The 26,335-nt window shown below is 52.4% G+C and overlaps 3 protein-coding genes across 8 annotated transcripts in view; 1 reads left to right on the top strand and 2 right to left on the bottom strand.

Moving 5' to 3' along the window:
• PPIL6 (peptidylprolyl isomerase like 6) overlaps positions 1 to 8,471 on the bottom strand; it is a 48,930-nt gene extending 40,459 nt beyond the window's left edge. For 2 of the 3 annotated variants that reach the window (XM_010346458.3, XM_074397632.1), the window contains exons 1-2: positions 8,277 to 8,471; positions 4,614 to 4,709 (exon numbers count right to left, since the gene is read on the bottom strand). In XM_010346458.3, coding sequence (XP_010344760.2) covers positions 4,614 to 4,709; positions 8,277 to 8,411 — 231 coding nt within the window. In that variant the 5' untranslated portion in view covers positions 8,412 to 8,471. The remainder of the gene's footprint in view (positions 1 to 4,613; positions 4,710 to 8,276) is intronic. The other variant, XM_039467620.2, reaches the window with a different exon arrangement.
• On the top strand, positions 8,396 to 12,028 carry SMPD2 (sphingomyelin phosphodiesterase 2). Its single transcript, XM_003935951.4, has 10 exons — positions 8,396 to 8,934; positions 9,133 to 9,229; positions 9,337 to 9,413; positions 9,749 to 9,842; positions 10,306 to 10,395; positions 10,660 to 10,742; positions 10,867 to 10,999; positions 11,093 to 11,197; positions 11,387 to 11,540; positions 11,637 to 12,028. The coding sequence occupies exons 1-10, from the start codon at positions 8,885 to 8,887 to the stop codon at positions 12,020 to 12,022; spliced, it is 1,269 nt and encodes a 422-aa protein (XP_003936000.2). The 5' UTR covers positions 8,396 to 8,884; the 3' UTR covers positions 12,023 to 12,028.
• A 140-nt stretch (positions 12,029 to 12,168) lies between these two features.
• On the bottom strand, positions 12,169 to 24,892 carry MICAL1 (microtubule associated monooxygenase, calponin and LIM domain containing 1). 4 transcript variants are annotated; one of them, XM_074397612.1, is made up of 27 exons: positions 24,292 to 24,607; positions 23,954 to 24,137; positions 22,894 to 22,998; positions 22,159 to 22,469; positions 21,858 to 22,065; positions 21,488 to 21,592; positions 20,809 to 20,913; positions 20,545 to 20,700; positions 19,874 to 19,974; positions 18,561 to 18,818; positions 18,237 to 18,352; positions 17,920 to 18,046; positions 17,663 to 17,744; positions 16,991 to 17,138; positions 16,467 to 16,657; positions 16,182 to 16,270; positions 16,003 to 16,044; positions 15,675 to 15,758; positions 15,390 to 15,546; positions 15,013 to 15,089; positions 14,558 to 14,834; positions 14,189 to 14,280; positions 13,844 to 13,957; positions 13,628 to 13,721; positions 13,334 to 13,433; positions 13,163 to 13,236; positions 12,169 to 12,446 (listed from the first exon to the last, which is right to left on the bottom strand). In XM_074397612.1, the coding sequence occupies exons 4-27, from the start codon at positions 22,414 to 22,416 to the stop codon at positions 12,298 to 12,300; spliced, it is 3,204 nt and encodes a 1,067-aa protein (XP_074253713.1). In that variant the 5' UTR covers positions 22,417 to 22,469; positions 22,894 to 22,998; positions 23,954 to 24,137; positions 24,292 to 24,607; the 3' UTR covers positions 12,169 to 12,297. The 4 variants fall into 4 exon arrangements, with proteins under 4 accessions (XP_074253713.1, XP_010344763.1, XP_010344765.1 ...); XM_010346461.3 differs by having other exon boundaries at positions 15,390 to 15,558; positions 24,292 to 24,606; XM_010346463.3 differs by lacking the exon at positions 22,894 to 22,998 and adding an exon at positions 23,037 to 23,161 and having other exon boundaries at positions 15,390 to 15,558; positions 23,954 to 24,892.
• Positions 24,893 to 26,335: the final 1,443 nt, after the last annotated feature.

Raw genomic sequence — 26,335 nt, 5'->3', positions numbered from 1 at the left:
GAAAACTTGCTAAACTCATAAGCCAGAGCTGGGAATCAACTCTAGGTCTGAGTTTGTCAACTCTTGGATTGAATCTTTTAAAAATATGTTTTTATTGTCCTTTAGAATTTTTCTCTCAGAATTTAAGAACATTTTTTAAGAATCTGACATCACTAAAAGCAAATGATCTAAAAAGTAATCATAAAAATGTTACAAATGAAAAAACAATGTAGCCGAGAAATGCCAGCCCTTTTAAATTATCATGCCCAAAAAGGCATTTAAAATGCAACAGCAGTTACGCCTCACTCCACCTTGAGCTAAATAATTACCTCCACTCACAATGTGGTCTCTAGACTGACGCCAAACAGCCACGACATGCCATCCACCCGATAGTTTAACAACGTATAGCCAATCACTAACCAATGCTACTTCTGTAAATCAGTGACAGTTCCTGACCAACAGCTTTTGTAGTCACCTGCTCTTCTGATTCATTCTTGTTTCTTTAAACACTTGAGCCTCTATTTTGTTCTCTGGAGCACTCCCCAACGCAACCTGGAGGTGTGTCCCGGCTGCAGTCCTCAACCTCGGCCCAAATAAGCATTCTTATCTTAATTTTGTTTCAGCTTTTTCCTTTTAGGTCAACACACTAATAGAAGATAAATGGTAATCTGGTCATAAAAATCATCATGAGCCTGGCATACTTGTATATGAACTTGCAAACAAAATTCAGTCTCTGTCTTCATGTCTAAAGCACATTTTTACTGTGTGCATACTTGGAAAGGTTAGGGGTTCCAGGTAAGACATGGGTTTCAATGCAGAGGACTGAGAAAATGTTTTTTGCATGGGGTTGGGGATAGGGTTAGGAAATGACTTATGAGGGTCAACAGTCTGGAGCACAATCAGGGGCAGTGGGGAAGAAAATTCACCTTCCTCAGCACTGTTTCCAGCCCCTCAAAATGCAGTATGTTAGTGTTTTCATCAACAAAACCTTCTAAATCTCCAGTGGACTTGAGGGACATCCCCTCTGAGGAGATCTGGTTTATTATTACCCAGAGCCAGCCAGGCAAACCATGAATAATTTGGAATAGCCATGCTCGAACTTTAGTGGGCAATGAGAATCACTGAATCTGAGTTCCCTCTTCCGCTCCCTGCATATTCTGATTCTAGGATGGAGCCTGAGTATTTGCACTTAGTTATTTTTTCATCTTTTGGAGATGGGGGTCTCACTATATTGCCTGGGCTGGTCCTGAATTCCCAGGCTCAAGATCCTCCTGCCTCAATCTCCCAGACTGTTGGGATTACAGGTGTTTGAGCTACTGTAACCAGCCAGAACATGTATTTCCAACAACTTCTTAGGAAGGGCTGGTGCTGCTGTTCTAGAGACTGCACTTGGAGAAATATTAGTTTGGAGAACAATTTACATTCAACTTGCCCACTTGCTTCATTTTCCTCTCTCAGGAGATTTAATATCCTATCACTTGCTTCCTATGCCCTTATCAAAACCTGCTTCTAGACAGATAAGAAACTTGTTTATGCTGACAAATTACACTGATAATTCCTGGAGTGTTTATCAGTGATATCATATTTTATAGGACCCAAAAGTTTCTTGTCTTTCTTCTTTTTTTTTTTTTTTTTTTTGAGACAGAGTCTTGCTTTGTGGCTCAAGCTAAAGGGCAATGGTGTGATCTCAGCTCACTGAAACCTCCACCTCCTGGGTTCAAGTGAGTCTCCTGCCTCAGCCTCCAAGTAGCTGGGATTACAGGAGCCCTCCACCATGCCCGGCTATTTTTATATTTTTAGTAGAGACAGGGTTTCACCATGTTGGCCAGGCTGGTCTCAAACTTCTGACCTCAGTGGATCACCTGTCTCGGCCTCCCAAAGTGCTGGGATTACAGGTGTGAGCCACTACACCTGGCTGGGACCCAAAGCTTTCTAAACAGGAGAAAAAAAAATTATTGTGGCTATTTTAGCTAGCTTCTTGGGGGAAATGCAGTAGAAAGTACATTTTATTTGGAGGCTAAAGATGTAAATGCTTTGCTCTGTCTCCTCTCCACGTAGGGAGGCATGCTTGCCTGCCTCAAGTGAACAGCATGGACCTGACGGCTTCTAGGGCCTTCAGCACTCAGAGTATGAAGCTTCCTTGTTTGGAGGAGAGAGACCTTCCCAATGGCCCTGAAGTCATCCCCTTAGGGTGACACTACATTTTGCTGAAGCCTAAGGCCAGTTGAAGCTCATGAGTTGATTCAGAGAGACCAAATGTGCTAGGAAGCACTACCTAAGACACAAGACACAATGCTTACATTGATGAAAAAAAAGAAACTGCCCTGAGAAGGAAGAAAAGGTACAGGTGACAAACAGCCAGAGGAGGAGGGGGAGAGGAAGAAGAAAGGGAGGATAAGGAACATCACAGGGAGAAAGCAGCAGCAATGAGGAACTAGAAAGCCTCCATGAAGACCCATGAGAAAGGCAGGAGGAAGAGAACACAAAACATTTTGAGGGAACCCAGGCTGAAAGGGGAGGGAAACTGGGGAATAGAATCCACACCAATTTCCTACAGTCTGGTGGGAATGTAAAAGAGGAGTGGGTGCAAACCACAAACCATGAGATCATAGCTTTCCTGTGGGTGGAGAGCATGACACTGGTAGGCCACATAATAAGTTTGATTATTAAGAATAAAATGTTGCCCAGGCTGGTCTTGAACTGTGCCTGGCCTTGTAAATAACAATAATAATAAAAGAATTTTTTAAAGTATTGTTTTATATTACAGTGACCCATAGTTCAGTTCTGCCTAGGACTATCCTACTTTTGGCACTGAAATTCCCACATCCTTGGAAACCCCTCAGTCCCAGGCAAACCAGGACCACTGGTCACCCAAGTTGTTGGAAAAATTAAAATTTATGTATATAAGCTGGGGACAGTGGCTCATGCCTGTAATCCCAACACTTTGGGAGGCCAAGGCAGGAGGGTTGTTTGAAGCCAGAAGTTTGAGACCAGCCTGGGCAAAATAGCGAGACCCTGTTTCTACCCCCACCCCAAAAAAAAAGAAAAAAGAAAAAAAGAATATGTGTGTGCATGTATGCGTGTGTTTGTGTTTGTCTGGAGTAGTATCTGTCATATAATAAGCATCATTATAAGTGTTTGGTTCTATCTGAATCCCAATGAAAATGTTTTAAGGTTATAAACATGTTAATCTTAACCAATGGTATTTTTATTCAGTCTTGCACCGTTCATGTGACTGAACAGAGACTGAAGTGGTCTCATAAAGCCGCATTACCCATGATACTTAATCACAAGATCATGGGACATCCTTGTGCAATCTAGCACAGAACAACTGAAACTGCTCTGGTCAAAGGAAATGAGGTTTCATTAGCCATGGGGGAGACAGGGTGGCCAGGGAAACTACGACTGGGACTGTCTACAAGACTAGGCCAGGGGTGACAAGCATCCCACCCTCCGCAACATAAGATATTGCTAAGCCAGGATGCCACTTTAGTATCCTTCTTATCACACGCTCTAGGCAGCACTACCAACTGATCCCATTGTCATCCAAGGGGAGACCTATCATCCCTGGACAAGCTCTGCTGGCCCTAAGGTGTGGAGTTCTCTGAGGGTACAGATAGAGGGGAGAAGGCAGAGAAAGAAGCTTCCACTAGGACAGGGTTGCCCTCCGGGCGCTCAGTGCCTGTTATCAGAGCTTCCCCAGGCAACAGTCCCATAGAAGTCTCTGTGATGTATACCGTCAACACTTTCCAGAGTTTAAGGACCAAGAAGACCAAGCCATGTTAACCTGAGTGCCAGGATATGAGAGGGAGTGTAAGTGATGTGCAGGGAGACAGGGTAACTAACCATCCTCAGCAGTAAATGGCACCATCGATCTTACTTTTATCTCATGCTTTCCAGAGGAAAATCCTGTAAATGTTGTACTAAAAAAACAAAACAAAAAAAACAAACTAAAAAACAGCTTGGTAGCTGGTCTCAGTGACTCACGCTTGTAATCCCAGCACTGCAGGAGCCCAAGGTAGGGGAATTGCTTGAGCTCAGGAGTTTGAGACTAGCTTGGGCAACATGGTAAAACCCCATCTCTTAGAAAAATACAAAAATTAGCTGGGCATGGTGACGCGTGCCTGTAATCCCAGCTACTCAGGAGGCTGAGGCAGGAGAATTGCCTGAACCCAGGAGGCGGAGGTTGCGGTGAGCTGAGATCGCGCCATTGCACTCCAGCCTGGGTAACAAGAGCGAAACTCCGTCTCAAAAAAAAAAAAAAAAGGAAAAAAGAAAAATACAAAAATAAAAAAAAAAAAAAATACAAAATTAGCCAGCATTGTGGTGTGTGCCTATAATCCCAGCTACTTAGGGGACTAAAGCAGGAGACTTGCTTGAATCCATGAGGTTGAGGCTACAGTGAGCCAAGATTGCTCCACTGCACTCCAGCCTGGGTAACAGAGTGAGATCCTGTCTCAGAAACAAAAAACCCAGCTTGGTAAATAATATAATTTAGGAAAAGTACATAATTTAGAGAAATAAAATCTAGTTACACTAAAATTACTCTTTCAGTTTTTCTCAAACAATGCATAAATAATTCAGGCAAAACTTGGCTTGTTGTCTATATCCCCGACACCCCAAATATCCTTTACCCTTTTTTTCTCCTGTAGATATTGATGCCATGCAAATTCTTGAAGAGGAACTAATATAGGATCTTCAAATTTGGATGGATGATTATTCTTCAGATTCTGGGTTTCAAAATAGAATTATTTTATAGTTAGTTCTCTTTTAAAGTCAAAATCATGTCTCCCGATTTTTACAGGGTTTCCAGAAGTTTTATACAACACACACTAAGGCCATGCAGTCTGACTGGGATACTCCTTGTTCGTTCTCAGAGGCCCTTGTGTTTCCTTCCAAGTTGCTCCCTAGGCCAGGGAACTTATATGCATAAGTGTCTTGAAGCCAAGAACTGTCTTAGAGGCTGGCTGTGGTGGCTCACGCCTGTAATCCCAGCACTTTGGGAAGCTGAGGTAGGCAGATCACCTGAGGTCAGGAGTTCAAGACCAGCCTGGCCAACATGGCAAAAAACCTGTCTACTAAAAATACAAAAAATTAGTTAGGCATCGTAGGTGTCTGCCTGTAATACCAGACTGAGGCAAGAGAACCACTTGAACTCAGGAGGCAGAGGTTGCAGTGAGCTGAGATTATGCCACTGCACTCCAGCCTGTGCACAACAGAGTGGGACTATCTCAAAAAAAAAAAAAAAAAAAAAAAAAGAACTATGTCTTAGTCTTCTTCCTATGTTTTCACTTGCCACAACCTCTGGCACATAGTAGCCAATCTATACATAGCAACCGAATGAACAAAGGAATAAATAAATGGGTTAACGCCAATAGCTTTGTGATCTGCTGTCTTCTCTTAGGCCTAGTTTTTCCCTAAGTTAAACTCTTGGGGAACCTCAGTGGATCTATAGATACTTTACGTATAACTAAAATAAATAAATAAATAAATGTTCTTGCTTTAATTCACTGATGTATGGGAAATTACCAAAATGATACTGTTGTGGTTATACCTCTTACGAAAAAGTGAAGTAAACACAAAACCAGTTTAGGTTTAGCTACTGATTATGTTTTAGTTTGACATAGATTGTGTGTAGGAAACAGAGAAAATTCTTACTGGTTAGCACTCTAGGTTTGGTTCCTGATGCTAGTTATACTCTGTCTCCCTCTAAAGCAACAGAAGGCAGGTGAGGCATTAACAGGCCCCTTTTCTGAGTGGGTCTGGGAAGTGGATGGACCAACGGGAAAAGCACAGCTGTTGCAGGTGGCACCTTCCCTGCTGGGGATAGTGCTTGGAGGCCCTGTATGGTCCAAAAGAGGGTGCTGACCTGGCGTACGTCATCAGGGGTGAGTATTCCAAGGGGAGAAAACCAGGATGTGAGTGAGGCCCACTTTGGGAACCCTCAGGAAGAGGGCAATGACAATCAGGCCATTTCCTCCTGTCCTCAAGCAACAGGTGACATGTCCTGTTTCTCAGTTCCAGCGTCTTCTCAGTTTGAAGCAATACTATACTGCAGGTTGACTGCTATTTCTAACAATCTAGAACAAACTATAAATACAACAGTTTCCAAATGAAACACATCATATCTTTTTAATAATTTAGTATTTGTTATAGAACGGACTACATTCAAATTAAAATGTATACAATATTCTTACTCTCTACAAGTCTCAATCTTTTGTGTACATATTTATGGGATAGTGATGTCTCAATACATATAATATATACTTATCATTAGTATATCCATCATCTCAAACATTTATTATTTATTCGTAAGAGAACACTCAACACAAATCTAAATCTTTGTCAATTAATCAGGCAGGTGGGATTACTCATAAATGATCAGGTTAAGAATATATTCAGATATTCTTTATTAAGACAGAACTAGACGTTGGACATCGTGGCCCACGCCTATAATCCCAGCACTTCTGGAAGTTGAGACAGGAGGATTGCTTGAGTCCAGGAGTTCAAGACCAGCCTAGGCAACATAGTAAGACCCCCACTCTACCAAAAAAAAAAAAAAAAAAAAAAAAAGAACTAGTTGAATTTTCATACTGGAATATAACTACAGTAGGTAAAAGTTTAAGAAAGAGAAAATTGACATTATTAAGATAATAAAGACATTGTTTTCTCAACCTAGTGTCTTCTACAGCAGGGGCTGGAATTTGTAAACAGTTTTAAAAAATCAAAATAATTGTATTTCATGTTATGTGAAAATTATATGCAAGTTAAATTTGGTGTCCATAATAAAGTTTTACTGTAATGCTGTCATTCATTTCCACGCCTGTGTCTGCTTTTGAAACACCGGACAAAGCTAAATAGGTGTGACTGAGACCCTATTGCCCAGAAGGCCTAATATATTTACTGCCTGGACTTTACAGAAAAAAACTTGCCAACATTTTCATTACAATGTGGAGTCGTCAAAGAAAATATGCGCCTTCAGAAAAAAAGGCAAAGAAGAACGAGAAAAAAAGTATCTGAAACTCATTAAATACATTAAGTTTGTAATTAACTTTACGGCCATTAACTTTGGTAAAAAAGGTTGCTGATCCCATCTGCCCAAGCAACACAGACCACAACTTCTACTTTCGATGATCCATGTATTATTTTCACAGACTTCTGATCACTTGTTTTATGATTTATTTATTTATTTTGAGACAGGAATGGTCTGTCTGGCTCTGTGACCCAGACTGGAGTACAGTGGCATGATCTCAGCTCACTGCAACCTGCGCCCACCGGGTTCAAGCCATTCTTATGGCTCAGACTCCCGAGCAGCTGGGATTATAAATGCCTGCCACCATGTCCGGCTTATTTTTTGCATTTTTAGTCAAGACGGCGTTTCAACACGTTGGCCAAGCTGGTCTCGAACTCAGCCTCTGCCTCCCAAAGTGCTGGGATTACAGGCGCGAGTCACCACGCCCAAAATGTCTTCTATTTGGGAACATTTTGTTGTCAAGTATCCAGCTGGGTATTTCGGGAGTTACAAACGTTAATTAAGGCATGGTCGTGGGGTCAAGTTGAGGTTTGGTGAGAAGCTTGGCAGGGGCAGCATCTCTGGCGCAAACCCTCTAAGAAGGGCTGAATTCTACATTCTGACATTTCATACATTTCTGCTGCATTTCAGGTTGTAAGTGTGCTGCAGCATGACTGATCTGGCCAAATTCTTCCAGTTTCCTCAAGTGCTTTTCCTTTAATACCGTCCTGAGTGTTTACAAAGAAACGGTTTTCCAAAGCACTTGTGAACTATTTATTAAGAAATCCGTGAAGCATCTAGTTCAATTGGAATGCAGTAAAGGCTCGAGAATTCAGATAATTCCTCCCCGAAGGAACAGTTTACAAAAATCGCTTGGGGAAGGAGGGGGACTGTAAACTCAGCTAGTTATACAGTAATCATTTTTCCAAAAATTTTATAATCTATAATTCAACAAAAAATTGACGTGGAATAAAATCAGTGGATATGTATGTGTGTGTGGGTGGGGATGACCTTATTTCCCAGCACGGTTCAGAACCCTTCCTTCGCTCGGTTTTCCCTTTAAAGGTCGCGAAGTCGAACGCCCGCCCCCAGACCCTAACTTGCCCCCTACACTCTCCTCCTGGTCCTCCAGACGGAGCCCGCCCAGCCCGGCCACGCCAGCCCATTCCTCCGCCCGTGAAGCCTCTACCCACGCCGCCTCGCGGAGGCGCTGTGCCCGCAGTCCTCGGGGCCGAGAGCCGGGAGCTGGCAGGGCCGCCCGCGACAGAGGTTTCTCTGCGGTTACCTCAGCAGCGCTCTTCGCAATCTGAAAGTTGGGGCAGCTGAAGAGCCCCACCACCTTCACCTGCAGCGGCCGCTCGGGTAGCGGGGGCGAGCCGCACCGGGCTCGCTGGGGCCGGCAGGGCTGCGGACTTCCCATGGTCGAGCGCGGGGACGCCCCAGGAGCACAAACACTGCGTCGTTCAGGCAACCGCGCGGCCCCGCCCCCGCCGCTCGCACGGGGCGGGACCCGGGGCGGCCGGGCCTTTCCTGAACTTTGCGCCTGCTGCTGAGCGGCCGGCGCGCGGGCTGCTGCGGCCGGGGACGAGCTCGGCGGAAAAGGAACCGGCAGCCGTCAGCCCGGGGGCGCTCTCGGGACACCCAGGGTCCTCGCGCGCGGCCCTCGCCGAGCCTGGGCGCCCGGATTTCAGCAGCGGATCGCCTTTCCGGGTTGGCGGCCGGCCGGATCGGGACGAGCAGGCCGGTTGCCTGGGGAACGCGGGGGCCTAAGCCGCGCAGGCTTGGTGCCCACGTGTGCGCGCCGCCGGCGAGGAAGGAACTGCCCGGGGAGGAGGAGCCGGCGGTCGTCGCCGGGGAGCTCGAGCCGCCTAGTACCCCTGCAGCGATCCCGCCATGAAGCCCAACTTCTCCCTGCGACTGCGGATCTTCAACCTCAACTGCTGGTGAGCGCGTCTGCGGAGTGCAGTCTGGGGGCCCCTTCGGCTCGCACCCATGCAGCCTTCCTCACCGCCCGTCCACCGCCCCATCCCACCCCACGATCTCAGGGTGTAAGGGGAACCCGAACCTCCGAAGTCCGCATCTGGCCCCAGCCCCCGTGGTCCCAGCAGTCACCTCCCCTGCCCCGCTCTGTCCTTCCTTAGGGGCATTCCCTACTTGAGCAAACACCGGGCCGACCGCATGAAGCGCCTGGGAGACTTTCTGAACAAGGAGAGCTTCGACCTGGCTCTACTGGAGGAGGTGAGGTTGTGCAGCACCGCACAGAACCCAGGCTGGGAGGAGGGCACTTGGGGGCAGACAGCCCCTCTGGGGAAAGGCCAAGCAGGCATCCTCACCCTTTCCCTTAGGTGTGGAGTGAGCAGGACTTCCAGTACCTGAGACGGAAGCTGTCGCCTACCTACCCAGCTGCACACCACTTCCGCAGGTGAGAAGCCCACTGGCCTGAAGCCTGTTACCAGCCCAGGAGGCTGTTGGCTCTGCCAGCCTTTCCCTATCCTGCCTGCATCCTACACTCCTCCAGCCTCCTCTTCTCTGGATGTGAGAGAAGGGTGAACCAAGAAGGTCCTATGACTTAAGCCCGTTTCAGCTTTGTTATCTGGCTGCCCCATGCTCCTCCCAAGGTTGTTGCCTTTGTTCTAGGGCTAGTCCCAGCAGTAGAGAAAGAAAAAACTGCTGCTCAGAGCTGGAAGACAAGGGAAGGGAAGAGGGCTGGGTGCCTCTCCCTGTTTTTCTGGTTATTAAGCAGGGCTTGGCTTCCAGCGGAATCATTGGCAGTGGCCTCTGTGTCTTCTCCAAACACCCAATCCAGGAGCTCACCCAGCACGTCTACACTCTCAATGGCTACCCCTACATGGTAAGCCAGACCTCTGACCTCTTCCACCTCCCTTCCCCACCTCCAGTAATATAAGCTACAAGAGGCAGCTTTGGCCGGGCACGGTGGCTCAAGCCTGTAATCCCAGCACTTTGGGAGGCCGAGGCGGGTGGATCATGAGGTCAAGAGATCGAGACCATCCTGGTCAACATGGTGAAACCCCGTCTCTACTAAAAATACAAAAAATTAGCTGGGCATGGTGGTGCGTGCCTGTAATACCAGCTACTCAGGAGGCTGAGGCAGGAGAATTGCCTGAACCCAGGAGGCGGAGGTTGCGGTGAGCTGAGATCACGCCATTGCACTCCAGCCTGGGTAACAAGAGCAAAACGCCGTCTAAAAAAAAAAAAAAAAAAAAAAAAAAAGAGGCAGCCTTCTGAGAGAGCTGCAGGGGATGGGGAGAAAGGGGGTGGCGATGCCCTAAGTTTCTACCTCCTCCTGCCTGCAGATCCATCACGGTGACTGGTTCAGTGGGAAGGCTGTGGGGCTGCTGGTGCTCCATCTAAGCGGCGTGGTGCTCAACGCCTATGTGACCCATGTGAGTGAAGCTGGAGCAGTGCCTAGGGCTGGGACATGCAGCTCCCTGCTGGGACATGCAGCCTCGTCCTGGGACACAGAGATGGTACTCCTCTAGCTCTAATGCCTGGGGGTGAGGTGTGGGAGCAAGATCTTATAAGGAAGCAATGGGCAAGTTGTATCCAATCTATATCAAACACTCTGCCGAGTGTCAGATACAGGCTTGATTCAGACATACTCCTGGGACCCTCACTCTTACTGCTGTGATCTCTTCTATCTTGCTCAGCTCCATGCCGAATACAATCGACGAAAGGACATCTACCTAGCACATCGTGTGGCCCAAGCTTGGGAACTGGCCCAGTTCATCCAGTGTGTGAGCCTGAGCTTGAAAGGGGAAGTGGGATGGGACCCAGGGGGCTCAGGGTGAACAAGGCCTCACTCACAGGGAAGAGCTGGTGAGGGAAGAACTGCCTCACCAGCCTGGTTCCCCCAGCCACACATCCAAGAAGGCAGACGTGGTTCTGTTGTGTGGAGACCTCAACATGCACCCTGAAGACCTGGGCTGCTGCCTGCTGAAGGAGTGGATAGGGCTTCGCGATGCCTACCTTGAGACTCAGGACTTCAAGGTGAGGATTTGCTTGTTATTTCCCCACCCGCATCTCCAGCTTCTCTCCCTCCTCCTTCCCCCACATCCTACCATGAGCCAACGATTCCCTTAGGGTTCTGAAGAAGGCAGCACAATGGTGCCCAAGAACTGCTACGTCAACCAGCAGGAGCTGAAGCCGTTTCCCTTTGGCATCCGTATTGACTACGTGCTTTACAAGGCCAGGCTCCTTCCCCAGCGTGCCTTCATCCGCTGTGTGTCTCTGTCTACCACCAGCCTATGTAGATCCTTTGCTCAGCTAGTCTAGTCTTGGACTACTGATGGTTGGAAAGTGGGGTAGCCAGGAGCCGGTTCTCTGGGAAGAGGCCCTCATATATAAGGTTCTCTCTCTGGCCCTTACTTTTCCTAGGCAGTTTCTGGGTTTTACATCTCCTGTAAGAGTCTTGAAACCACTACAGGCTACGACCCTCACAGTGGCACCCCCCTCTCTGATCATGAAGCCCTGATGGCTACTCTGTGTGTGAGGCAAAGCCCCCCACAGCAGAACCCCGGCTCTACTCACGGTGAGTCACCCCCACCCTTTCCCGTGGCCCTTTCCCCACTTGAAGCAACCCTTCCACTCTGACTCTCTCCTGTCCTACTGCCCTGCCCTGTTCTAGGACCAGCAGAGAGGTTGCCCTTGATGAGTGTGTTAAGGGAGGCGTGGACGGAGCTGGGTCTGGGCATGGCTCAGGCTCGCTGGTGGGCCGCCTTCGCCAGCTATGTGATTGGCCTGGGGCTGCTGCTTCTGGCATTGCTGTGTGTCCTGGCTGCTGGAGGAGAGGCCAGGGAAGCTGCCATACTGCTCTGGACCCCCAATGTAGGACTGCTGCTGTGGGCAGGTGCATTCTACCTTTTCCATGTGCAGGAGGCCAATGGCTTATACAGTGCCCAGGCTGAGCTCCAGCATGTTCTAGGAAGGGCAAGGGAGGCCCAGGATCTGGGCCCAGAGCCTCAGCCAGCCCTACTCCTGGGGCAGCAGGAGCGGAACAATAAAGAACAATAAAGCTTGGCACTTGGTGGCTCTGCCTTTTTCCTTGTAGAGGCAATGGTGGGAGCCAGGGGTCAGTGTGACTGTCACACTACAGACCTGAAGGCTCCTACACATCTGCTGTCCCCATATATGCCCCCACCTCCCACCTGCAGGCAGTGTTTGTGGCAGAACCATTTTAATGATAAACAGCAAGGCTCTCTGCCAGGCAGCCCAGATGAACAGGGGTGGCACTGTGTAGGGGTGAGGTGTTTTCTTTGTGGGAACGAAGGCAGACAGCCCACCCTCTTCTATCCCTGGGCCCCTGTCCCCAAGGCCAGCTCACTGAGCCTGCGATCCTCCTGGAGGCGGATGAGGGCATCTCTCTGGTTGATCACATCCACTAGTTTCCTCAGGACCTGATCCTCGGCCTGCCGATCAGCAGCTGTCTTTAGGGTTTCTGAAAGGAGGAGACAAAGCTTAAAGAAGACGGAACTGGGCAGGGACGCAGGAGAGCCACAACCTAATCCCAGCCTATGTGATTTCTTTTCTTTTCCTTTTTCTTTTTTTTTTTTTTTGAGATAGAGTCTCACTTGGTCGCCAGGCACCAGGCTGGAGTGCAGTGGCGTGATCTCAGCTCACTGCAACGCCCGCCTCCCTGGTTCAAGCAGTTCTCCTGCCTCAGCCTCCCAAGTAGCTGGGACTACAGATGCGTGCCACCACGCCCAGCTAATTTTTATATTTTAGTAGAGACGGGGTTTCACTATGTTGGCCAGGATGGTCTCGATCTCTTGACCTCATGATCCTCCCACCTCGGCTTCCCAAAGTGCTGGGATTACAGGTGTGAGCCACCGGGTCCGGCCTCTATGTGATTTCTACAACCCGGGCTTTGTTTCCTAAGCAGCAAAATTAGGAGGGTTGCCAACACCAGTGCTTTTCTAGCACTACTGAGCAGCAGCAGTTTTTTGAAGGAGATCTTGTATAAAAGCCAACTGTGCAGCTCTGAATGAACTGAAGGGAGAAGGGGGCTTTGGCGTCCCCTCCTCTGGCTTCCTCATGAATTGTCTCAGGAGTACACAGACTAGAGGACCATGCTGCTTGGTCAGTATCTTGAGATCACGAGGCTTGTGCAACAGAGCCCTGGGACGCGTCTGCCTCTCCCCACATCCCACCTACCTTCCCGGTTCATGTAGCCTCGTAGCTCCTGGTCCAGCTGCCACTGTTTCTCCTCCAGGTTCAACTCCTGTACCCTGTGGAGGTCAAGGATTGTAGAAGCAGAGCTCTCTAGGGTGCCCGAGGGGCTGGAGCCTGGCCCATGGGCCACTGTCACCATCCCCTTCCCCTTACGTGATCATGAGCTCGGCCTCCTCAGCCACCAGGCTGTTTTTCTTCTGAACGAGCTGTAGCAGCTGTCCTACCCATAGTACCTTTTGCTCTTCTGGGGAACCTAGTAAGAAGGAAGATGGGTGGGGTGGTCAGGAGGCTTCCAGCCAGCGCCACAGAAGTCATAGGCTCAGGGCTGACAGGAGATCGGGGTTGCAGGTGTGTGTTAGCTATGTGGTGCAGCCGTTGGGACTATGGGCTGGAGCCTGGCTCAGCACAGTGCCAGAAGACAGAGGGGTGTCCTAGCTTGTCACTTACTGCTCTGGCGCCTCAGGGCCAGCTCCAGCTTCACACCCTCGGCCTCTAGCTCCCTCAGGGCAGCCTCGATCTCATGTAGTCGCCGTTGGATGGCCTGAGGGGTACAAGACAGGATACCCAGGAGTCTCTGGATGGCTCCAGAACAGAGCGCCGAAGGAGCGCTGATCTCAGTCTCAGAACTCTGACCCCATCAGAACTTCGGGAGCCCCTGCGCACCTGAGCCTTGCGGAATCTCTTCATCTGCTCCTCCTTCACGCGGCGCAGCAGAGTCCGACGCCACGTTGGGTAGTTATTCATGGTGCCTGAGGTCTTGGCCAGGGTCAGCAGGGCCTATGGGAGGGTCAGGCAGTCAGGGATAGGGCCTGAGCCCCCTGGCGGATAGGAGTGCTGTTTGGAAAGGCAGAAAAGAACCCGCACTGAAAGTGGGGGAAGCTCTGTAGAAAAGGTGGAGGCCTAGAGTGAGAAGACATTCCAAGCGAAGGTGCAGAGGACGGAGCGTGGTGCAGGTTTCTCCTGTGGTGGGCTGGAGAGCATTTCATGGATGCATGCTGGCCCACTCACCTCCACGTCTGAGTCCAAAGGCACATCTTCTTCTTCCACTTCCTCTTCACTGGAGGAGGGACACTCTTCCTCCTTCTCCATGGCCACAAGAACTGAGAAGAAGAAGAACTAAGAAGTTCGACTGCCTCCAGCACCTGTCCCAGTCAGGCAACAAAGGGCATGGTGGTGACGGAGGCCTGCGAGTCTGGTAAAGATCTGAATGTGTGTGGGGGGCATGGGAGGAACTGAGAAGAATGGAGCAGAGGAGAGGCTGCCATGGCCTGGGATCCCCACAACCTCCCTCTGTCTTCCCCAGAATTCCTCTGCAGGAAGCCAGTGCTCCCACCCCGTCCCACCCTGGGTCAGCACATCTGCGGGGATGGCAGTTACCTTGAGGGCTCTGGACTGGCAGGCCCCAACCCACAAAGCTGCTCTCCAGGGCCTGGCGGGCCAAGGCGGAGCAGGTGCGGGGGGGCTTGGGCGGAGGCTCCATTTCCGAGTCAGGGGTAATGTTAAGGGAGGCCAGCCGCTGGCGTTCCAGGCTGGAGAGGCGGATCCGCCGCCGGCTGGGCTGGCTGGGACCTGGAACAGGACCGGCCCCCTCCTGTGAGGCCGTGGGAGTTGAGAGGCCTGGGGGAATGCTAGTCTCGCTTGGTGTAGGGAGCTCCTGGAAAAACCACCATGTGGTGCGGTCAGTGACCTGCCAGGGTAGGGGGAGGACACCCCTTTGGAACAAACGTGAGCCTTGGCATTCATTCGCTTAACACCGTTTACACGCGCACACACACACACGTACACACACACACACACACACACACACACACACACGCCTTCGCAATTTTTACCGGGCTCTCAGGGCCTCCGTCATTGCCTTCCTCCTCGTGGTCTGGCTGGGGCAGGTGCTGGAGGCAGTAGAAATGTCCTGGAAGGAATGGAGAGGGGAGGAGGCATCTGGTGTGGGCAGCCCGGCGCCCAGACACGAAACAAGTTTACAAAGGAAGGTGGGGAAAACAAGACAGATTTGCAGGTGAATTTCTGCCAGCCTCCCGTTCTTAGAACCACACGTCTGGAGCTTTGGAGGGGACAGAGGAGACCCTGAGCTCAGGAGAAGAAAGTCCCATCTTGAGCCTGTTTTCACCCTGTGCCCCTCTACCTCAGACTCTTTGTCCCTCAGGCAGGGCCAGGCCCAGAGTCTCTCTGGAGGTCTCTCAGGCCCACTCACCATCTCCTGGGTGCTGCCCATAGCCACCTGGCCACAGTGTGGCTTCACAGGTATGGCAGCGGAAGCAGCTCCGATGGAAGAAATGGCCGTTGACATAGACACGTTCCAGGACGTAGAGGTGTTCCCCACAAAGTGCACACAGGTCCTCGGCACCGGCCTGCATGGACCCCTAGGACATGGGGTCAGGGGGAGCCAAGGCCAGCTGCAAAGTTCTTTCCTTCCCATGAAACACCCCTGCCCTGCCCTCCCCAGGCTTCCGCCTGCACACGAGGCCCTGGCTCTCACCTCGTGGTGTTGGGATGGAGGTGTCAGGGGTACACCAGGCTCTGGCTCAGGTGGCGCCTCAGTGCTTGGGGTCTCAGCCTCCATCTAAGGAGGTTAAGTACTCAGGCCGGGAGGGTAGAGGGGCAGGGCCAGCTGGGAGGGGATGCGTACAGATGAACAGGAGGGGCTGAAGGGAAGGGGAGTGAGACTAGGCAGGGAGGCTGGATCGGGGGGTTATAGGACCTGGGGTGGGGAGCAAGACATGGGGGGATGGGACGGAGGGAAGACAGAACCGGGAAAAGGGATAAAACCTCGGGGTAGGAGACCGACCCGCCCCTGCCTGAATTACCTCCAAGCGCAGCTTCTTGCCACCAGCATCCTCCACATTTTCCTGCAAGAAGTCCTAACAGCTCTGGGTGTGATGTTTTGAGCCCCCCTGTCCTCCCTACTTTCTGAATGTCCTCACCATCATCCCAGGATCTCCACCGGGTGCCCCTGCCCAGCTCCAACCCCGCCTAGACTCTCCACCTTGGCCCGGGATCGCTGCAGGGTCCTCTGAAGTTTGCCAAGGAATAATACAGCACTGGAGGTCCCTGGGGAGGCCTGGCTGACAGGGCCTGTGGGGAGAGCCAGGGCATCAGTGTGCATGGGGGTGCCAATGCTGTACCCTAGAACAGACAGCACTCTCCAACCCCGAAGGACACCTCTCCTAGGCTGGCCCTCGGAGGGCGCCTTCTCATTCTGCTACACACACTTCCCCTTCCCCCCCACCTCCCCATCCCCCACGTCCTGCCCGCCTTCCCTCCAGATTACTTGGCCTGTGGGGCGTGCTCTTGAAGGCACTGTGGAAGTGGCTGAGGTAGGCAATGAGACCCAGTGGGTCGCTCCCTGCCACCACAGCCTGTGCAGACACCACCGGCGTGATGCCCAGCTCATGCTCTGCCATCTTTAGCGCCCAAGCAGTTGCTTCCAGAGCCTCCAGCTCCTGCAGCTCTGAGGGTTCCCTATGGGGTGTCAGGGAAAAAAGCCAACTAGAGACAAAAACCTAGCCCCACTGAGGGGAGGAGGGCCGGCAGGAGGGGAGGGCCAGTGAGCAGCGGCTGGGGTACAAGAAGGCGGGAAGGTAGGTGTGTAGTCTCTGCTACCCGGTGCCCAACCCAGTGATGTTGCTTCTGACTTTGAGAGCCTGTGCCATTCACAAAGCTCTCCCCTATCTGAATGCATTAGAGTCTCACAAGACTGTCGGCAGGTGTAGGGAAGAATACTGTCTCTAGGACTCAACAGGATGTGCTAACTCCTACACGGAGATGATAAGAGTGGGTCTGCCACGGACTCACAGCAGGCCAGGCTGCAGCCGGTGCACCAGGGCACACAGAGCCAGCCCATCAGCCCAGGAAGAAGACAAATCGGTGACGTGGACTCCTGGGTACCCAGCTGTCTGCTCCTGGCACCAGCGTAGCAGCTCCTCCTGGGTGCCTGCTGACCCTAGGAGAGAAGGCTGTGCTGTGCCCAAGGCCCCTCTGCCCCATCCCTGGCACACAGGGAGCCCAGCTGCCGGGTATGGGGGTTGTGTAGGAAAGGAATCAGGGACCACCTTTCCTGGGGCACTAGCCTAAAGCTCACTGTCAGCAGCCCTCCTTCATCCCAGTTGTTTCTGTTCTTTTTTATAATCTCTTTTTGGAATGAAGTAGAGGAGTGAATAAAGTGAAATCGCAGCTGGCCACATAGCGGGCTGAAGACTGTAAACTAGGGGAGGGGAGGTTGCCAGCAGTGCTGCAGCTGTAGCGGAGGTTAAAACACTGAAGCGCTTCCGCTCAGACTGGCAGTCAGCTGCTGCCTACACACTGCTGCCTCTCTGTTCCTCCAGCAGGCCCCCGGCCAACCCCCCAGCCAACAATGAGTGCTCCGGCACACTGCTCCTGTCCTGAGGCTGCAGCTGCTCTGCGGGTCCGCCTGGACCTCAATGGGTGGTACATATTTTGGTCACCCCAGGAGGAAGGCCTGCTCACCGGTGGTTGGCATCCCCGCATCTGTCTTGTCGCTGTTCCTCTGCACAGGCTCTTTGGCTAGCACGTCGTATAGGTCTCGCACCTAAGGCAGCCCAGCTCAGGTGTCGAGGCAGGCTGGCCACCCAGCCCCTCGGTCTAGGGGTAAGGGCCTGCAGGGGGTAGGACTGACCCCAAAGGGCGGTGACTGGGCAGGGAGGGCCTGACCTGGGGGAAGGGGGTTGGCTTGGGAAGCCTGGTGGGGATGCCGGGGGTCTGACCTGATTGGGGGTCACTGCCCGGAGGTTCAGGTTGGGGTAGCGGGTGGCTGGGTCCAGCCCATACTGGGCCACATTACGATGCATGTTTTCTGGGGATGTCTGTGACAGAAGCTGGTACAGGCTCTCACTGAGGGAGTGAGGGTAAGGGGCAGGGGCATGAATGGGAGGGCACCTTTCAGCACCCACCCCTCAGGAACTGCCAGGCCTTTTCTTCTCTTCTGCCTATGCCTCCATCTATTCACCCAGCACCCCTGCCCCTCTTTCTGAGCCTTGTCACATGTGCTGCCCTGCTCACACCCCGTCAACTCAGGTCTCACCGCTCAGCCAACACCTCTAGGCACTCAGCACCCTCTGCCCACCGCTTCACCATCCAGGCTGCATCAAAGGCTGCCAGGAAGCCTCGTGCCACTCCAGTGCCCAGGGGCCAGAAGGGCTGCAGGGAACAGGAAGCAGCTCAGGGAGAATCCAACAGGAGCATACCAAGCCCAGATACCCACCAAGGTCACAGCAGAAGGGGCTGTCCCCACACCAGGCGGCCCTTAGCTCCTCCCCTCCACAGGCAAACCTTTTTTATCCCCTCCCTGCTACTGGGCAGCTCCCTCCCCTAACCATGAAACCCCTGTGTCTCCTGAATCCCTCACCTCCACCAGGCAGTCCCCCACCAGTCCCAGCAACAGGCGGGCGCCATGCTTCTCTTGCACGCGAGCAGAACTCTCTGCCCGCATCATGCTTGTGAAGTCAAAGGCAGAGACATCAGGCTGCCCATGGGCGTCCTGGGCAAACTCTAGTTCCCCGAGCTTGCCATGGGTGGCAAAGTCAGCAGCTGCCCTGGCAAAGCGCTGCAGAGCCTCAGGCACGACATTGGCATTGCCCAGCAGCCGATCAGTTTCTGGCCAGTCCTGAATGGTCAACAGAGCAGAACCGCAGAGACCTTTGAGGGGAGGGTCAGTGGGCCAGTGCCGCCCTTTTGAGTGCAGAAGGTGCACATACTGGGCCCAGAGAAGAAGGGGCTGCCCTAGACAACACAGAGTCGAAGGCTGAGCTGGGACTAGAATTCCAGCAGCCTGGACTTCTCACAGTCCTTTTCTCAGCACTCACCCTCCTGCCGGTGTCCCAGGCTCTGCTCTGCCCACATCATTATTGTCATATACTTGCCATGAATGCAAGAGCTTTGGTTTGTCTATCACTCAGAGACAACACGCCTAATTTATCAGGTTATTCATGAGAATGAGATGAGAGAATGCAAATTTAACCCTCAACACAGTACCTAGCACATGGTAGCCACTCAACTAGTTCATTCATTCAGCAGATACATACTGAGTGCTTACTATATATCCGGCACCATTCCAGGTATTGGGAGTTAGCAGCAAGAAACAGACAAAGAGACAAAAATGCCTGCCCTCACGGAGCTGACATGTTGTGGCTGGTATAAGGTATTTAGCCCAGAATATGATTCCTGTTGCCTTGTAAATCCCAGGGGAGATCTTTTGTGTGTGTGGTTTGTTTTGTTTTGTTTTGTTTTGTTTGTTTTGAGACAGAGTTCCACTCTGTTACCCAGGATGGAGTGCAATGGAATGATCTTTGCTCACTGCAAACTCCGCCTCCCAGGTTCAAGCAATTCTCCTGCCTCAGCCTCCCAAGTATCTGGTATTACAGGTGCCCACCACCAAAACTGGCTAATTTTTGTATTTTTAGTAGAGACGGGGTTTCACCTTTTCAGGCTGGTCTTGAACTCCTGACCTCAGGTGATCCACCCGCCTTGGCCTCCCAAAATGTTGGGATTACAGGCTTGAGCCACCATGCCTTGGAGAAGAACTTTTAGAGATGGACTTAATGCCAGGACAAAGGCAGGAAAGGACAGGGTCCCCACACCCAGGTGTCAACTGTGTCCAAGACTAGCCTCTGCCTCCCGGGGCTCACCACCCAGCCATTCCTGGCCAGGACTGGGCCTCACCTGGCGCAGTACCCCCAGCCGCAGCAGGCACTGCTTCTTGGCTGTCATCACAAAGTAGTGGGTATCATCTTTGTAGTACACAATGTTCTCCAGATCAATGCCTGGGGGTACAGGGCAGGGAACGGGAGATAGGTCTCCTGATTATGCATGGCCTGACCCTCTGAGCTGAGATCCCAGCTTAGACAGCAGTGAGTGCTCCACACATAGAGCCCCTCGAGTCTTGATGACACAAAGGACCATCTGTCCCAGACCCGGGAGGCCTGAGGACTTAGAGCAAAGAGGGAAGCTTGTTGGGGTGGGGGACATTTGGGAGACCTGCACCGCCTGGTCACATGGCAGTGCAAAGCCAAAGTAAACACAGGCATCTTCTTGAAGTACCACTTTTGTCTTCAATTTGTATCATTTTTATATTTAATCATAAAGGAGCATAAAGCAAAACTCCCACACACAGGTTAATCTGTGAGAGATTCCAGGACTTTTCATGCTGGGTGGTCAACTAGGGCTGTGCCTGCTTAATCACTGAGGGGACAGGTTCCTTCTCCTTTGCGGCTGAGACAACGGAACAGAAAAGTATAGGATTCCTTGCACTGAGGACAGGTTTGGAAGGGAGAGGCAGGAGCCAGGCCACAGTCAGGCAGGAGGAGGGGAAATTCAGCAAGAGGGTCCCTGACCTGTGGCTTTGAGCAGACTCTGGAAGAAGCTCTGGTTGTAGATCCTGGCTACACCGCTGATCTCTGGCACCTGTGTCTCCTCCACGGTGCGTCCGTTCACAAAGTTGACTGTGATGCCAATGGCCAGTTTACCTCGCATTTCTCTAACCTTGAAGCCTAGAGGTAGTGATAGGGGAACAATGACAGAAGGGGGGTTTATAACAGCCTAGAAAGGCCCAGGAGGTGCCCAAGATGCTGGCTTCTTGGAGGGAAGTGATCACTCACCTTCAGGGACAAATTTACCTCCAGCAGCTGAGATAAGGACGTCAAATTCATAGTTGGCCAGCTGGGCAGGGGGGTTGGGTTGGAGCTGGGCACGCCAGCCACTCCCTGGGGCAGGGGGTATGAGAGGCACAAAAGTGTAGAAGTCGTAAAAGCCCCTATATTCTCAGAACAAGCCAGTGAAATCATCAAAACAAATGTGCAAAGGACTGTCTGGTTTAGAAAGCAATGATATATTATCTATCAGAGCACACCTTCACAGCAGGTAAGGAAAGAATTGTTATTCCTGTTTTGCAGACACTCAACCTGAGGCTCAGAGGCTCACACCGGTAATCTCAGCACTTTGGGAGAGACCGAGGTGGGCAGATCACTTGAGGTCAGGAGTTTGAGACCAGCCTGGCCAACATGGCGAAACCCCATCTCTACTAAAACATATAAAAATTAGCTGGGCGTGGTTGTCCATGCCTGTAATCCCAGCTACTTGGGAGGCTGAGGCAGGAGAATCACTTGAAACTGGGTGGCAGAGTTGAAGTGAGCTGAGATCCTGCCACTGCACTCCAGTGTGGGCGACAGAGTAAGACTCTGTCTCAAAAAAAAAGAGTCTCCTGGCCACCCTTTTTCAGATGGGCCAAGTTCTTGATGGGTGGGGAGGGGAGATTCCAGGGAGCACAGAAATACTTACCCTTTCTAGGAGGGGGCTGGAGACCAGTGAAAGTGACACCCCAGTGAATTTCCACCCCCAGCAGCAATGCCACCTTCAGCAGAAGCAGCTGGAGCTGCCGGATGCCTGGAAAGGAGAGGACATTAGGAACAGGGACCCCACGGCAGCACCACCTCCCCATGTACCAGTGTGTGCCTGGTCAGACTGGAAAAGGTCTTAGAGATCAGTCTGCCCAAAAGCCCACTTTACAGATGGGGGACATGAGTCTTCTAGGTCACCTGGCTGATATGGATCTTGTCCACTTCGACTCTTGGCTGGCTCAGCAGCTCCCTACTGGCCTGCCTCTAGGCCCAGGCTCACCTGCCCGTCCAGGCCACCTGGTGGTACTCACTGATGTGGTCCAGGGTGCCGGTGCAGAAGCGCCCATAGAACTTCTTAGCACCAAGTGCCCGCAGGTCATGGATGGTGAAGGGCCAGAGGTGAAGCACGTTGTGGCGTGAGAACTTGGTGCGCTTTTCCACCAGCACAACGCGAGCCCCCAGCAGTGCCAGCTCTACAGCGGCCCGTAGTCCGCAAGGTCCGGCACCCACCACCAGGCACTGTGAACACACAGGGCAGTGAGAGCATGGCATCCTGTCCCTCCTCTGGCTCCCCCCATTCTCCATACCCCATCCCAGGCACTGCGTATCCACCTTGGTGTTGGTGCAGGCCCGGCCCTGCTGGTAGACAAGCTGGCTGGCTCGCTTGTCCAGCTTGGTCCACAGTGACTTGGCGCTCCAGTAGTTGAGCTGGTCCTTGATTTTGTGGTACTGGGGCAGCCCCCCACCAGGCTCCAGCCCCAGGGCCCCACATAGCTCCTGGAAGCTGCTCAGCACATCCTGGCACAGTTGGGCCTGCAGGAAACTCTCAAAGTGGGCATGCGCTGGGTTGGTGGACGTGGGTGAAGCCATGGAGGCCTCTCTGGGGCTCCTGGGGAGGGCAGCAGCTGGGCATAGGCGAGCGGCTGGAGAGGTGGAAAAAGAAGAGGAAGAGGCTGGAGAACAGAAGAAATAAAACGGAAGGGGAGGCGAAGAGACCAGGCTGGTATCCCCAGGGAGCTCGAGATTCACCCGTGATCGGCTCTGCTCCTCCCTCCCAGCCCACTCCCCTGCCAGCATCTATCTGCTCCAGAGATAGCTGCTGTTCTGTTCACTCCAAGTGAAATGTGCCAAATTTGGAAGTGAAAAACACTAGTCTTGGGCACAGAGGGCACACGGGACACGAGGGGAGCCTCCAGCTCAGCCTCCCTGTCCAGGGATCTCCCAGCCGTGGGGGTAGGAATTCTTAGCCCGCCTTCTTTAGGCCTTGGAATCAGGGTGTGGGGGGATTTCTTAGATGTGGAGAGGGCAGACCCGCCTTTGCATGCAACGCAGGGACAGATCTCATACCCACAACCCCAGCTGCTGCGCATATATCCTGTCCCTCCCCCAATGCGTCCTGCGCTGGGTGCCCCTCGATGGTCACGGTACCACGCTGGGTATGGGAAGAGTCTCCTGGCAAGGGCAAAGTTTTTCTCAGCACTCGTACTTGCCTCCTGACAGAGAAACAGCCTCCGTCCGCGTGGGTTCCACTTCCCACTGTCAAACTACCGCAACAAGCAGCAGCAAGATGTTGCAACTGACTGGGCAACTGAGACGTGGGTCTATTTCTGACGCACTGTGGTCAAAACACTTCCCCTGCGAACTTGCCCTGCTCCAGGGGGCCGCGGGGAGGGCTGGGGGGGTCTACCGCAGCCGGGTTCGCTCCGCCCAGGTTCCCCCCTCCCCGATGGACCCCATCCCGCCCCGCCCCTTGTGCGCCCGGGAGCACTCTCCTAGGAATCTCCGGAGACAAGGTCTCGCTTTGTCACCCCTTCCCACGCTAGTTGAGGAGTGCCCGAGGGGTTTCTTACGCGGGGCCCGTAAAGGATCAGAGGGTATGGAGGAGGCGGGTGTCCACGGCAGTGTTAGGGAGGGTGAGTGGCAGCAGTAGGGGCAGGTCCCTGGGGCTCAGCTCCCTCCGCCCTCCTGCTGCCCCTCGGTTCCCAGCCTGCCTTGCCGAGACGGGAGATAAAAGCCTCCCGCCTCGGGTTGCCCAGACGAAGGCAGACGGAATCCTAAGACGGAAGGGCAAAGCTCTTTCTAGGGTGAAGGGTGGAGGAGGAAGACCTTGGCAAAGGGGGAGAAAGAGGCGACCCGTCCTGGAAACGCCAGGACAAAGGCTGTACGAGAGGGGTGGGGCGGTCTGAAAGGATGAAGAGGGAGCTGGACCGCGGGCAGCAACAGTGGGGGTCTCCGACACTCCAGACGGCAAAGTCCGGAGGCCCGCTGAGCAGGGTTGGGCTTGGGGAAGACCTGCCGGACTTGCCAGGCGTGGTTCCCGAGCGCCTGCAGCCGCATTTCCCCGGAAGCGCTCCACCTCACCCCACCCGGCCGCAGGGCGCACAGCCGGCTCCGCTGGACAACTTACCCGCTGCTCCGGGGCCGGAAGGGGGCCGCTTCCTGCCGGGCTGGTAACCCAGTTGAGGCTGGTGGAAGGGCGGGATGGGGGCGGAAGCGCCGAGATCGGTCGGGGATGCGGGGCGGCGCACGGCGTGCGCCTTGAGTCCCGCGGAGTGTGGGCTTCTACGAGGGGCGCAGGGCGCCGCCGGGGCCTAATTCAAACCTCATTAGCATCTCATTACTTCTGGATCCCCACCCCCCCGCGCGCCGCCTCCAGCGGGGACAGTCCAGGGCCCGCCCACGCCTGCAGGGTGGCGCCCAAGGGCGTGGCGCTGCAGATACCCCGTTCGGCTCTGGGGGTCTGACCTGATGGGGCCCGAGGAGCTCCAGGGTCGGGTAGCCAGATGCTGCGCGGCCTGGGCTCCTTCGGGGCACCCGCGCGTGCAAGGCTAGCTCTTCCCCAGCTGCAAGGCGAGGACCACCCGCGCCGGCGCGGTCCCAGGACTGCTGGCTGCCTCCCACTGCCGGGCGGAGAGGGCGCTCAGGCTCCTCCAGAAGTTTGGAAAAGCTGGCGGGTCCGACAGTGGCGCCGGATGGTCTGCGTTCTCCTCCCGTCTCCCACCTCGAGATCCACGGCCCGGACGCCACGGGATGGATCCAAGCGCGGAGGGCGCCTCCCTTGAGATAGGTCGTCCGCTAAGCCGGTGCCGAGGGCGAAGGGCGCGGATTAAAGTCCTGGAAATTCAGCAATCTGCAGCTTCCAAACAGATATGAGAAGTGAGAGGGAAGGGGATGGCGGGGAGGGTTAGACCACCACTAAGAGATGGGGAATGGGAGGGGTGTGGGGAAGAATGACGAAGTCCTCAATGTTCAAGAGTGCCTTAGAGTGAGGACCCACGGGACTGTCTGCTGAAGAGGGCTGGAGAGGGCTTTGGGATCAGCTTCCTTGTATTCTCGATAAGGAAACAGCACCTAAAGTGAAGGGGCTCGTCCAGTCATTCAGCTAGTTAATATTAACAAAACGTCGAGTCTCACTTATTGAAGTTACCCTATGAGTATTACCTCAACATCAGTGCTTGCAACAGTCCCATTTTACCAAAAAGGAAACTGAGTCACAAACGCTCTGTGACCTGCACGCAGCAAATGGCAGAGCTGTTTGGGGGCCCAGGTCTGTCTGTGCTCCACCCCAACCAGGACTGATCCAAAATGACGCATGAAAGGCTGACATTTTAAGAATCTGTTTCTTGTTTAGAGGAAGTGACACTGTTACACTGGAAACACTAATAAAACCCAGGAATAAATAGAGGGTTGCTGTCCTTGAGATCCAGAGACCATAAACAGCTGGGCAGCAACAGGGCTCTCTCCCTTTATTCTTACTTTGCATTTCATCTGGAAAATCTCTGAGACGCAGTAAGACTTAACACTCTTCTCAGCTCGAGTTGAGAAGCAGGCGGGGGAGGAAAGGAAGGGGAAATGCCTGTTCTCTGCCAGAAGCGAAGGAATTCAGTCAGGTCACGCTCAGAAAACTAGGGCAGCCTCCCAGCTGGGCCCATCCTAGCTCTTGAGTGTGACACATCATTTGGCTTGAAATGAATTTGCCAAATATCAGACACACCCGTATTTAAATAGTGTAAAAACGTTCTAAAGTCCACTGCAGCTGGGTTACTAGGCCTCTAAAATCATCTCATTTCCCTTTCACTAGCAGATGGCTCACAACTAGCCGCTCCACTTACTGCCTTTGCAAAGGCTCACTGGAGTCTGGCTTGACTCAATGACTTCAGCCAAACTGGGTCATGTGGCTATCTGAATGACATAAAATTTGTCTTTAAAAAAGATCACAGAACAATAATGAGTTCATCAGTGCTAAAAACTGCTGACTTGGAGTTTCAATTTATGCTAATTAAACACTTACATGGAGGTATAAAGCAGGAGAGAATATGCTGTTCTGGAATCCAGAAGGTCTGGTTGGATTCCAGCTTTGCTTCACGCTAGCCTAATGTGACCCTGGATGTCACCAACCACCACACTTCTGTCTGCTCATCTCTAAACAGAGGCAGTTTAATTACTCAGCCTCCTCAGCCCATTTCCACTCCAAAATTCTATCATTCAATATTGGCCTAAGAAATGAACAGACTAGAAGACCCAAACCAAGTTTACTCAGAATTTCTTCCAAGAGAAAAAAAAAATCTCTTTATTAAAGCTATTTATTGTTTAACTACAAGTGTTTCTCTCCTTAATTAGAATCTTGAGTCATGATTCAAATTACGTGTATATAGAACTAAAAATACTGGCATAATCACATTGGCCAATTCATATTGGATCAAACAAGTGGGTGATACATGAAGTCAGTTTTTTTTTTTTTTTTTTTTTTTTTTTTTTTGAGACGGAGTTTCACTCTTGTTACCCAGGC

This window comes from Saimiri boliviensis, chromosome 4 (assembly GCF_048565385.1).
Source record: "Saimiri boliviensis isolate mSaiBol1 chromosome 4, mSaiBol1.pri, whole genome shotgun sequence".
Lineage (NCBI taxonomy): Eukaryota > Metazoa > Chordata > Mammalia > Primates > Cebidae > Saimiri > Saimiri boliviensis.
Note: the sequence above shows the minus strand (reverse complement) of the source record. Positions and strands in the feature narration are given on the sequence as shown.